This window comes from Clarias gariepinus, chromosome 25, assembly GCF_024256425.1.
Source record: "Clarias gariepinus isolate MV-2021 ecotype Netherlands chromosome 25, CGAR_prim_01v2, whole genome shotgun sequence".
NCBI classification, from domain to species: domain Eukaryota; kingdom Metazoa; phylum Chordata; class Actinopteri; order Siluriformes; family Clariidae; genus Clarias; species Clarias gariepinus.
The window spans coordinates 5,519,217-5,532,958 of record NC_071124.1 but is presented as its reverse complement, the minus strand read 5'-3'; the positions used below and the strand labels follow the sequence as shown (position 1 = coordinate 5,532,958).

At 35.3% G+C, this 13,742-nt stretch overlaps 1 protein-coding gene across 7 annotated transcripts in view; it reads left to right on the top strand.

The window, feature by feature from the left end:
- The window catches only part of LOC128513024 (muscleblind-like protein 1), a 128,336-nt gene extending 116,682 nt beyond the window's left edge, over positions 1-11,654 (top strand). For 3 of the 7 annotated variants that reach the window (XM_053486617.1, XM_053486616.1, XM_053486615.1), the window contains exons 5-10: positions 2,150-2,389; positions 4,786-4,936; positions 8,891-8,926; positions 9,554-9,645; positions 11,309-11,376; positions 11,483-11,654. In XM_053486617.1, the coding sequence (XP_053342592.1) occupies positions 2,150-2,389; positions 4,786-4,936; positions 8,891-8,926; positions 9,554-9,645; positions 11,309-11,365 (576 nt within the window). In that variant the 3' untranslated portion in view covers positions 11,366-11,376; positions 11,483-11,654. Of the gene's footprint in view, positions 1-2,149; positions 2,390-3,980; positions 4,035-4,785; positions 4,937-8,890; positions 8,927-9,553; positions 9,646-11,308; positions 11,377-11,482 lie in introns of all 7 variants that reach the window. The other 4 variants (XM_053486622.1, XM_053486619.1, XM_053486620.1 and 1 more) reach the window with 4 other exon arrangements.
- The last annotated feature ends 2,088 nt before the right edge of the window (positions 11,655-13,742 follow it).

The following is a 13,742-nucleotide window of genomic DNA, read 5'->3' as shown; positions in this document are numbered from 1 at the left end:
CACACACACATTCACACATTACATGCAATTTGGGAACACCAATTAGCATAATCTTTAATGTTTTTGGATCGGCTGGGAATCGAACCCAAACCCTAGAGGTGCAAGGCACCGTGTTGCTTTTGTATGACTTGTCATTTGTTAATAAATTTTTACAATTTAATTATTAACAGATTGCTGTGGTATAAAAGGAATGATACTGTACACTTATATAAGGCTGTGTCATGACACTTTCCAAGCTGACTCATTGTGACAGATGACCTGGTGTCCAAGTTACATGGTGATGATGATGGTGTGACAGGTGAACGTTTTTTTTTTTTTTTTTTTAACAAGAAATCGTTTCATTCAAAATTTATTCACACTAATATTAACAATACACATGAATCAGCTTAAACACTTATGTAATAAATAAATGTCTCAGATTTTGTCAAATAGCTCATTTTTATCTGCTGGCCTTGAGCAAAAGATAAGTTTTAAATATAATAATATTATATAATAAAATATAATAAAATCATGCACAATAAAATGATATAATATGTGGGAAATGAAGTATATGTTGATACCGCATGTATACTTACTAGATATTTTTAAGATGTATGGATTAATCCACAATTTTTTTGACCAAAAGAAATTTTTTATGAAACTGGAAAGTGAATGGTAGCAAAAAACGTATCACGTAATTAAAAAAAAAACTTAAGAAAATTTATAACAGTTAAAAATGGTTATGTAGATTTATTTATAGCTATATATATATATATATATATATATATATATATATATATATATATACAATATCTTATAAAGCATTACGAACATGTGAACAAAATGTAAAGGTTAATCATCTAAGTCCGTCAAACTTATTCAGTGTGTGTGTGTGTGTGGCGACACTGCACATAGTCTGATGCAGATATAGTGTCCGTGGACGTGATTTATGGGCATTTGTCTAGATATCATCTTTCAGGTAAACCCGCTCCTCACAGGAGCAAAGCCTCGCTGCGGAAAAACACTAAGCACGCTTCATGTGTAGTGCCTGCCCCCTTCTGTCTAAGTGCTGAAATGACAAATCAGATGCTTTAACGTCGGTTTCGCACATATAGGAGAGATCGGTGGTTTAAACAAAAGCACAAGCTTGAGCCGCGTTTTACAATAAAATCATTTTTATTTTAATGAAATGATTCTGCCGTTTAATATGGAAAAAATATTTAAACTGACATTTTTGACAGTTTGTACATTTTAAACAACACATGCTGATCAAATCGGTTTATTTCACATGGCAGTGAATCTCCAATGCAAAACTCTTAAGACGCTCAGGTTCAAGTGCTGTAAAAAAAATCTCTCAGTATTTAAACCGAGTTCATAACTACTGTAGAACTACGTCAGACTTGTTTAGATGTCTCAGGGTGGGAATTGGTGTTAAAGCGTTGGGGTAATAATGTTAAAGACGGCGGAGTAGGAAAACACAGCGTGTTTATGAGGAGCAATAAAACGTTATTAAAAAGTGTCTTGCAGTCCCTCCATCGTGAGGAGCAGCATGTGAACGCTTTATGAGTACAAAAAGGGAAGAAGAAAAAAACGGACAAAACACACTAGTTAGAGTTTGGACTGGAAACGAGTTTAAATCAACATGAAAGTGTTGGTTCAAAGTGACCAGACATAAACATTCTCTGATTTAAAACAAAACATGGTTCAAAAATGAACCAAAACATTTGTTTAGACACAAACTGGAGCCATTATTCTAAGTGTTCTCTCTTGTCCTTTTCTCTATTGTTCTGTCTCTCTTGCCTTCTCTTTTATTCTCTCTTTCACTTGTATTGCTTTTCTGTCTCTTATTATTCCTGTCTCGTTCGCTTTTTTGTTTTCCCTTATTTTTTAATTCCTTTTGCGTCTGTCTACATTTCACTCTTTCTCTCTCATCCTATCATGTCTTTTTCTGTCCATCCATCTTTCTCTCTATCTTGTCATTCTCTCTCCCTCTTTTTCTCTCTCTGTCTCTTTCTGTTCTACTTGTCTGCCCCTGACCTGACTCTCTTTCCTCTTTCCTTGTTCCTTTTCTTTCCTCTTATTCTTTCTGCCTCTCTGTGTCTCTTCCCTCTTTTCTCTCTCTCTCTCTCTCTCTCTCCCTCTCTCTCTCTCTCTCTCTCTTGACCTATAGGTGTGTCGGGAGTACCAGAGAGGTAACTGCACACGGGGCGAGAACGACTGCCGCTTCGCTCACCCGTCCGACAGCGCCATGATCGACACCAACGACAACACAGTGACCGTGTGCATGGACTACATCAAGGGCCGCTGCTCACGCGACAAGTGCAAGTACTTCCACCCTCCGGCACACCTGCAGGCCAAGATCAAGGCCGCGCAGCACCAAGTCAACCAGGCGGCCGCCGCCGCTGCCATGGTAGGTCGGTGCCAATCCCTGTCCAGTCGTACCCACTTCTTGCCCGCTCCTTTAGCGCCATCTCAGGCTCTGCTCCTCCTCTCGCCTATTTCTTATAAACCGTAACACTAGCAAAGAGCAACTGTGCCTGAGCTATGGTGAAGGTAATGCAGTATGTGCTAACGTAGAAAAACTGGTGTGTACGCTTAACCCTGCGCATATGTCACCTGTTATAACTGTGTTATAACTGTTATATCTGCAGTCTGTAATATATCAATGGAAATACCTTCGGGCATACAGCGGGTCCAAAGTTCTAAATCCACTAACAAGAATCTTTAGGTCATTTAGGTCTTTAAATCCTCTGCCAATGCTAGCAGTACTGTAAAAATTCTACGTGCCATCAGGTACATCGGGCGACAGATACTCCCCACCCTGATGTTATATCTCTTGTTTATGTGGCAGTTACTTCAAGGGTCAAGGGTCAGATAGCTAGCTTCACGACCCAATTGTAGCTGAGCACTTGCTTAAGGGTGTTTAAGGGAACCAATTATAGCACCTCCCAAAAAGTGTCCATGAAATAAGTTAGTTTTTGTCATTTACATTTAGGCATTTGGCAGACGCTCTTATCCAGAGCGACTTACATTTTTTTATCTTATTATACATCTGAGCAGGTGAGGGTTAAGGGCCTTGCTCAAGGGCCCAACAGTGGCAACTTGGTGGTTGTGGGGTTTGAACCTGGGATCTTCCAAACCGTAGTCCAATGCCTTAACCACTGAGCTACCCCTGGCCCCGGGGTATACCCCTACCACTGAGCTACCCCTGGCCCCGGTTGTCATGACTTGCTGTATAGCAGTTATAAATATTCATATCCTCAACGAGGTCAATTTGTTTTTCTTCTCGCTTGAAGTTAATAAGCCATAAACCTCAGCTTGTCATGTTGTGAGCATTTGTAAAGATTACTCTAGATTAGTTGTTTTTAGTCACATTGAAAGTTTCACTTATCGCTCACGTTATAGCAGCTATAAACTGTATCTTCTTTAATCTACGCCCAAGCTGTTTCCATAGCAACCGTAATACTAGATAATAATAAACCTGTGATTTGATTCGATGATGGAATTAGACCGGATCTTCGCAGTGGATCGAGACTTTTGGACCTGGCTGTATTTCCTGACTTTTTATTTTCTTCCTCTTTCTTCAGAAGCTTAGCATTTTTCTTTTTTAAATATTAGTTAATCCATTTGCAGAAGTAAAATAATTTGTTTTTGTGTGAATAAATGCAAAGCTTTACAGACAGATTGTCTTGATGTTTCTCTGTAACCCTTAGCACATGACATTTTAGTCCTTTCAGTAACTAATTGTCATTACTGTGCATGCGTTAGTCTTGTTATTTGTTGTATATTGCATTCTGGTGATTTGTTTTTTTGTTTTGTTTTGTTTTGTTTTTTTGTTTGTTTTTTGTTTGTTATTTTATTTCTTTTGTTTTTATTTTGATTTTTCTCACCTACCCAAACTGCACTGCTGCCCCATGATGCACCTCTGCTTGCTGTTTATGTTAATGCGCTTGACCCCCATTGGCCCATTGCCATCATGTGCTCGCTGCCTGCTAATTAAGACTCAGTCGGCTGTCAAATCACTGAAGCGACCCCTCGAGGCAACCTTTGACCTGGTACTATGTCCTTTCACCTTTTAGCTTGGCATGTAGCTCTGTTGTAGAAACTATTTTTATGAACTAAAAATTTAAAAAAGGGGTGATTAATTGATTGCAGTGAATTGGGCCGAACCTGCTTGCGCACATATCAATATATCAATATATATATATATATATTTTTTTTTTTTACGAAATGGAAGTGTTACTGTAAGAACAATATGCAAAATCTATTAATAAAAAAAAATATCTTGTTTGGTTGAAATTTTGGTAGCTGCATTCAGATCATCACCTCTACTGATAAAAAAATAAGGTGTGAACGTTTTTAGATTAAATATATTTACCTATATTATATAGAAATACAATATGTAGATTGAAATTACTCTCTACATAATTTGCATGTTTTTAAATGTGCATGTCTACCTTTGGGGTGTAGTGGGGGAAATTAACGTCGCTTAAATGTAATTACGGAGCTAGCAGTGCAGTTTGCGTTATTATTATTATTATTATTATTATTATTATTATTATTTAATTTACACATTTAAAGAAAGCTCCAAAGCCTCCATTGTTAAATACTATTCATGCTTTACATAATTAAATCTAGGACTTTTTCGATTATTATGTATTCAATTGAAAATAGGTATTTGTTGTTGTTGTTTTTTTTTAAGTTTGTTTTTTGTCTTGTAAGTAACTGTCCCTCCCTCCATTTTCTCTCTCTCTCTTTCTCTCTCTCTCTCTTTCTCTCTCTCCACCATGTTGCTCTGTTACTCAGGGGATTCCACCCGTTTTGCCTCCATTACCAAAGAGACCCGCACTTGAAAAAACCAACGGTGCCACGGCCATGTTCAACACTGGCATGTTCCAGTACCAACAGGCCCTGACCAACATGCAGTTTCACCAACAGGCGGCTTTCATACCATCAGGTAGCTCGCTCCTGACTTCACCTTTCACGTTCACCTCTGGCATTAAGATACTGACTCATGTGCTGCAGGGAGCCTAGCTCAAGACTTTCACTATTTAAATAATACAGCATGTAAGGAATAAAACACCAGGACATTTGCTGTTATACTAAAATAACAAGCGATCAAGCCAAGTTAGTACTTTTGGCATAAAGTCGATTATTTTTCAACAAGAGCACACTTTGAAATGGGTTACTACTCTTTTACCACAGACATTTTTATCTAATGAAATCTGGCATGCTGTGTTTTTTATAGACAAAGTACTGTGCAAAGATCTTAGGCACTGTATTATCTTTAGCACAAATTTAGTTAAATATGTTTATCATGTCTGCATTGCTACTGTATGTACTTAACCAGTCACTATTTCCAATCATACCTTAAAAATTAATAAAAAAAAGGAATAAATAAATAAGTAACTAAATAACAGTACAGAAAAATAATTGCATGCCTGTAAAGAAAGCAACATATTTCATGACAGACCATATTTTAAATGCAAACCTTATGAAAAACCTAATGAAACCTTCTCGGTTTCTCATGAAATTGACAAAGTTACCAAAAGTCTCCAGCACACTCAGTAAAACATACAAAAAAAACTGGCATAAGACTGCTTTTAAATATGTCTTTAAAAGCATTTTTACATGAAAGAAACTTCTGTACAGCATAATAAAAAGTAATAAATAAACATAGTTAATATATTTTGAGCAAACTCTTTCCTCGAAATTAATCAAGCACTGTTACTGTTACTGTAGATACAGATTTGTGGAGTTTTATACTGTAAGTTAAACAGCTGGGAGGTTTTACTGAGTGTAATGGAAAATATTTCAGAGTTCTTCTGTTAATAACTTTGTCACGTAATATGTTGCTTTCTTAACAGGCATGCAAATATTATTCTGTAATGTTATTTATTTTTTTATAATTATTTATTTATTTAAAAATAATAAAATTATTAAGAAATGAAATTGGAAATCTGGAAATAACATAATAATTCAGACCTGATAAACATTTTGCACAGTACTCAGTATATATATGAATGTTAACGCAGTAGACATTTATATTCTTGACATTATAGCAGCTACGTATATTTAATATTTAATCACCCCTTTACCGGTCTTAATTGTTTTTCTCTCTTTAAACAATTCATCTATCACAAAGTTCCGACACTGACGACTCCTTCCATAAATGTTAAATGTTAAATGATCTCCTCACTAAGAGCTTCCTCCTAAGTATAACCCCTCAACAGACCGAGCTGCTAGACAAAATCTATGCCTGTGAGGGGGGTTGTGATGCAGCATGACGCACAAGCCGAGTGCCGAAAGCCGAAGTGTATTATTTTTCATACAGCAGCCCGGAGTGAAGTGTGTTATTCCAGTAATGGCAAACCGATTTGCTAGCGATTACAATGTTTAATTTTAATGTACAAACCATTGCATATTTTAATAGTGTATAGTGAGATTTACTGTTTTGTAATGTTTGTGAGACAAGCTATTTCCTGCTCTTGGTTATGTTATACCATATAATCAACCAACCATACCGTATCGCTCTCTCAAAACACGGCCTGTTATTTTACAGAAAGAAAAAAAAAAAATTTCTCCTGAAGACTTTCCCATGGGAAATTTTAACAATTTACAACTAAGACCCTTACCATAAATGTGAAATAAATGTCTCTTAAAAATAGGGCCGACAACATTAAATGTTTTTTTTTTTTATTGTATTTAATATTAGTCTTTATATACAGTATGTTGAGTATATGCTGTTCAAGTGACTTTGAATGAGCTGATATTATAAGAAGAATAACGTGTTATACTGTAATGAGTTCATTAATATAAACCTATTGTTCATCCAGTATATACAGCCAGATAAAAAACATTTAAAAAAAATAATTTATACCTTCTGACCAAACAGAATAAAAAAAAATTACTCTTTTTTTCTTTTTATTGGCTTTAATATTTAATCTGTTTTAGACAGGCTTATGAAAACCATAGAGAACTTTTACACGTGCTGTTATCTGATTTGCAAGTGAAATAGGATCCAATGCAGGCTCATAGTTGAGTAATTAAGGGTTCAGAGTCTTGTTCAAGAGCCCAGTAGTGGCTCTCCGGTACGCCAGAGATTCTTACAGACACTAATCCAGGATTATCCCTTTTCTAAAAGCTGACTACTTTTTTCTGCGCCTTATGTTCAAGGCTGAAAAAGCACACATATACTTAAGCAGAAGTGTGAGGATCGTGACAAAAACCTGGCTAAAGATGAGCTAGGTGAAAAGTGTCCACTCATGAATGTATTCAAGTATTTAAAAGCCTTTTCACGTGGTCTCGGAATTGCAGTTGAAGGTGTACGAACACTTACAAAGATTAAGGTTATGATCAGGGTTTAAATCGAACTAAATGTGTGGTCGCTACGAAGCTTTGAATGAGACGATGTTCTCCTTTTAATGTATGAATAGGCTTTGCACAAAGATGGTAAAGGTATTTAAAATCTAGACTGTATATTTTTCTGTATATATATATATATAGCATTATATATATATATATATATATATATATATATATATATATATATATATATATATATATATATAAATCTTTTTAATGCTGCAAACATCTTTGTTTGATCTTGATCTTTGAAAATCGATGGATAACTTGTCGCCACCTTGTAGAAGAGACACATCTGTCTGTGTGAACTGTACAGTCCACTTGTACAGTCCTAACCTCACTCCAAGACAATTCCACATGTTAGGTCTATTAAAGGAGTTCCTGGGAGACCAGCGTTTCAGACATAAAGCGGACCCCTTTTCTTTTATGGTATCCAAGCCCTAGTAAAACCCTGGGACGAGTGAATTAGTGTAAAGGTCGTTCTGACTCTCATAACTGCATTATTATTCCGCACTAATAAAAGTTAAACTTAAACACCTCGTATATAACTATGTATGAAAAAAACAACCAATTTTTATTTCAATTTAAATCTTCTACAAATGTAATTTTAGTAATGAAATACAATCAGGTAAATTTTTTACACCACGGCTCTGTTCTGGAGGAATTCTCGACTCTGAAGGTGGTCAGAAGGTGTCGATTAATTTTCTGTAAGAGCAGATAACGTGTTTTTACTATTGCACTTAAAGTACAATAAATTATTATTTTTATGGTAAACAATTCACGGGCTCTTTATCATCGATTTACAGATTTAAAAAATAACATGAGGTATGGTGTGTACCGTAATAAATTGTTTAGCACTTTTGGAAGGAGTCTCCAGTGTCACGAGATTGAGATTGATTATTTTCCTATAACAGCAAACTTTTCCCACTCGACATACTGTATGACTTCATGCTGTTTACCTTCTGCTCATGTTAGTACATTTTTTTCTTGAGATGTTAAATTTGTGGCTCTCTGTACAGTAATTCACTACTGTTTTCCATTATTCATTGTTCACGTAATGTAAATACAATGTGACGACAAATTAAAGGAGCTACATTTGAGTCTGTTTGGAATTGAATTCAAACACAGAAAAAGTCATGTTTTCTCAATCTCAATCTGCCTGATCAACCTGTATGGCAGATGAGTGGAGAAAAATGTATTCATAATTTATTCATATTTCTTTAAAATGACCCTCACTTGTAGCTCTTTCCACGTGATATTACTAATATTTCGCCCTAATAGAATGTGCCATGATGAAACGATCCACTCACTGTAACAGTCATTTATTATCATTTCATTTATGACCTTTCAATGATTTGTGACGTTTTATTCTCCTGTTCCTGTAACATTATTCTCCTTATCTGTTTTTGTGTGTGTGTGTGTGTGTGTGTGTGTGTGTGTTTTGTTTCCTCACTCTAATGGCACGCGTGATGGGTTGTGTTGATTCTCCTCCCCTCCCTCCTTCTGCCTTTCCACTTCACTTCCTGTTGCAATGCATGATGGGCAGGCTCAATATTGTGCATGACACCCGCAACGAGTGTTGGTAGGTGCCGGCTTTCTTACTTGATTATCTTCACACCTCACTTTTATTTGATTTATTTATTATTTTGATTGATCGGTTCCTGAACACTCATTCCATTTAGTGACACTTTGTGCATCATAGGGGCGAGATGTCATATCGCTGTGTTAACGTGACGCAAATTAAATTCTGATTTATGACATTTACTTGACATTTTAAAGATGGGGGGGGGGAGAAAGCAAAATAAGGGTGTTTTTTCATCATTGAGTCCTTTTTATAAAGCTTTAAACAAGTGACAGATGGCATGAAATGTCAAAAATGGTGTAAAATTGAAGCTGTTCTCTACTAATATTAATAAGGGAATGATTTGTGTTTATGTTCAGTTTCATGGCTTCATCCTTGAGTCAAATGTTGCTTTCTTGCAATGGCGGCATGACACCCCACTAATGTCCCCTTTGACCTTACCTATGGCATGGCTTTGACGTTTTTGCGTAAATCCCCCCCCCCCCATTCCCTCCCCCTTACACACACACGCACACACACACACCTCAAACCATGCTTACCCGCCTTTACTGACAATAATTAAAATGGATGTCACATCTGCCCTATCCCGCTGTTCATTTTTGGTTATTTGGTTTTCCCTCCAAAAAGTTCCCATGATGCACGGTGCTTCGGCAGCCACTGTGTCAGCAGCCACCACATCCGCCACAAGTGTTCCCTTCGCAACAGCCACAGCCAATCAGGTTTGCTCCTTTACCGCTTTCCCTCTGCCTTTCATTAGTGCAGTAGTGTCTCCATGCTGTGTGTGTTTTGTGTACGTGTATTTGTGTGTGTGTGAGAGAGAGAGAGAGCGAGAGAGAAAGAGAGGGAGAGAGAGACCATGGTGATAAGTGTGTCTGCTTGCATCATAACGTCCGTACTGACCTCCATCCTACTAACCTGCATGTCAACGCAATCATTAACTGCACAAAGTCTCTGGCTATGTTTACTCAAAAGCGTTTGTGTAACGTCTGTTTCGAGTTCACTCACATTCAGAGGAAAGAAAAAGAAATCGTAATTTGGTAGTCGAATCATTTAAAAAATTGTCTCTGACCAATCATAGGCTTCTGTATGCTCATGTATGTGGAAGAAGGCAGATAGCGCTTTCCTCTGAGCTTCTTACGCTGCACTGTGATGCGGCAAGATACATTATTGGCTTCATGTGACTCAAAGGGAAACGAATGTTAATTTTTGCTATTAATGTTTGCTACAGTAGCTGTCGTGTGATTGACAGGTGGGTGGGAATTGGGGGAAAAAAACAAAATTTCGATTTAAAATCTAATTCCATCTTGTCTTTTGGTAAAAAATATATATATATTTTGAAACGTTTTCAGTCTCAGCAAGGACAACTTAATCCAGCATTTCTTATTATAAATTACTTTAAAAACAGATAAGATTATTAAGGTTACCTAACAGTTTTAATGCTTTTCTTATTCATTAGGCACTGTGTGTTGATTCTTCCTCAAACTAAACAGTTTTAAAAAAAAAAAAAAAAAAAAATATATATATATATATATATATATATATATATATATATATATATCTCATAATGAGAAATATAATTCTTTATATAAACATGGAGCTAAAAAAACAAAACTAACAAGACTGTTTAATAAGATAGATAGATAGATAGATAGATAGATAGATAGATAGATAGATAGATAGATAGATAGATAGAGTAAGAAAACTGTAAGAAACCATATTTAATTAGGACACGAAGGTCAGCTGTTCTGGAGCAGCTCTTGCAGGAACAGTATTATCAAGTGCATTTGCAAAACCCATCAAGCGCCATGATGAAACACTCTCATGAAGACCTTCCCAGGAAAGCAAGACCAAAACTGAGCTCTGCTGCAGAGGAGAAGTTCATTTAGAGTCACCAGCCTCAGAAATCACCAGTTAACAACCAGCACCTCAGATTAGAGCCGTTATGAAGCTTTACAGAGCAGAAGTAGCAGATACAACTTAATATCAACTGTTCAAAAGATTATTGTATATTTTAGACGCCTTTAGCATTGTTTTACAGTGTAGAAAGAAATAAAAATAAATTAGAATGTGTGTCCAAACTTTTGACTGAAGATTAATGAATAAAGATACCTTGTTAATACTAAAAGGGAAATTATAAACATTTCTAATGTACATATACTTTAACACTGCGAATGGGAAAAATGGCTTTTTGTGAACATACAAAAACCAAAAAGTTCAGAAAAAAAAATAAATCATAACAATAAAATTCACCATTATTTTGCTCTGATTTACTGTAGGTGTGATTTTCAAACCCTAAACTTAACCATAAAATGCATGGTTCCTGAAACACAACGAGCTTGACCTCATTCCCCCCCCCCTTACTTTTCTCCCTCTTCACTTTAGATTCCAGTAATATCTGCAGATCATCTGACTAGTCACAAATACGTGACTCAGATGTAAGACTTCAAACAGTAAGTTCACTCACATGTGTGAAATTCAGTTAGGTAAGCTTTCTCACACCCAGTCATTAATTTAATTAAAAAAAAATGTTCTCCCTCTCCCTTAATTTGCTTTCAGATCACATCCAAGTGTGCTTGTGTGCCGTCCAAATTTTAGGATCCACCCTTTACACACCAACCAAGAGCAGAAGATAAGAAAAAAGTCATGTCACCATTCCCTGGAATGACGGAAACACGCATGCTAATACTGTTAAGGATTTGATATAGTTGAAAGTTTAAAAAAAAAAAAAAAAAAAACAACAAACAAAAAAAACAAAAAAAACTTTTTTTTTTTTTTTTTTTTGTTTTTGTTTTGTTTTTTTTCTTTTTGTGGTAGCCGGGTAAAAAGAGCATCACCGTCTGCCTTCTTTTTCCCAACTACAGATGGTACAAAGCATGTCAGAACCATTTCAGCGCCGAGGAATGCATGGCGATGTCTCCTGTCATGTTTCTTGGTACAAAATATTGGTTTTCTTTTTTTGTTTTGTTCTTTAGTGAGATGGATGGAGGATTTTTTTTCTTTTTATAGTTTACAAACCACGGTGCACCTTGAGAATTTTAATTTCGAGACAATGTCAAACAAAGGACCTTGCGAAAGAATGTCTTATAAGACTAGATATTGTGCATGCGGTGTTCCATTTTGTAGGACGTGATTGTAAAAAGGTGCAGGGGGGACGGAGGAGACGCACACACACACACAGACACACACAGACACACACACTATATATATATATATATATATATATATATATATATATATATATATATATATATATACAGGCAAAAATGACAACTGAATGTCCGAGACCTTAAACACAGCAGTGTTTTTTTGTTTTTTCTCTTTTTTAAAGCACATTGAAGAGTCAATCTTCATGTTGCAGACTCCACATCAAGTGCCATAGACAGTACTTGCATCCAAAAAAGGAAAGGAAGAAATAGAAAGAAAGAGAAGATAGAGTAGACTTATAATAGGAGTGTTAAGTGTTTGTTTAATTAATGCCTTTAAGTCAAAGATGTGTTCTCTGTTTATGTTTTATTTTTTCAAATTTTAAAATGTAATTTTTTTTTTATTTCATTTTCATTTGTTACCCACCCGAATATTCCCAAAAAATGAACCAAAACAGGAAAAAAATGTGTCAATAATGAATATTCTGACTCTGTTTTTAATTTTATTTTTATTTTTGACATTCTGATTGACCATTTATTTTCTTTTTTATTTATTTAACGTTATTTTTTAAGTTTGACCAGACTCCAAAACTTACTCCATTCACACCTTTTTGGCAGTTTTTATTTCTTTTTCCTTTCATTTACTTGTCTTCAGTGAATGATTTTGATTGATTGTTGTTCCTGAGTCTAAAATGAGGTGTGAAAGGGTAATAATTCCATAAGTGAAAAAAACAAAAATAAGAGAAAATTAGTATTAGTGTAAAGGTCCTTATGTAAGATCCACTGTCTTATTTTTCACGTTTGATCAGAGGATGTGGGTGTATTTTTGTTTATTTATTTATTTTTCTAAAATTTACTTCCTCGTCAGCCCTGCGTGGGAGACCGCTAAGGTCAGAAATGCTACAGAAAAGGGCTGCTGGGTTAAAAAATAAATACATATAAAAATACGGCTCACTACACAGTGTGGGCGTACTGACGAGCGTCGGCGCATCACTACATCCAAGGGCAGGATTTTAATGATTGTATGATTCAATAGTAAATGCCTTAGTCCACCTTTCAGGCATGTCGATGCTCATATTCCCATGTGTTTTCGTTGTTAAAAATTTTTTTTTTTTTTTTTTTTAGATTTTCCCCATCATTTGGTTGGTTTATCATTTCAGTCACAATATTTTATCTGTCTCATATATGTCACAAAAAAAAGAAAAAAACTAAAAAAAAAAAAAAAAAAAGAAATATTCTGTCGTATAACTAAGCTCGGATACGGTTTCAGTATTCCATTTTGTCGAGTAAGATTTAACTTTTTGTAGTGTGAAATATTATAAATAATGTGTTTTATTTTTTTTGTTAATTTGTTTGTTTTTTGCGTTCTTTATACTTTACTCGGTTTTAAAATTACGTAGTGCGATTATTTGAGTATTGAATATTAGCATATTGAGAAAAGAAGAAAAAGAAACGATTTTTATTTTTAGTGAAAGGTCATCTTTTGTTTTGTTTGAAATCTTCGAACAAGCATAGCATCTTTTATATGAATATATCTTACGACGGGGAAAAATAGTTGCCAAGAGACATAGCTGCTGTGGCGTGACGCATGGGTGATATTTGAATAATATTTTAAAGATATTCTGGTTTGTAATTAGTCGTTCTTATTAGAGAGGGAGAAAGATGAGAGAAAA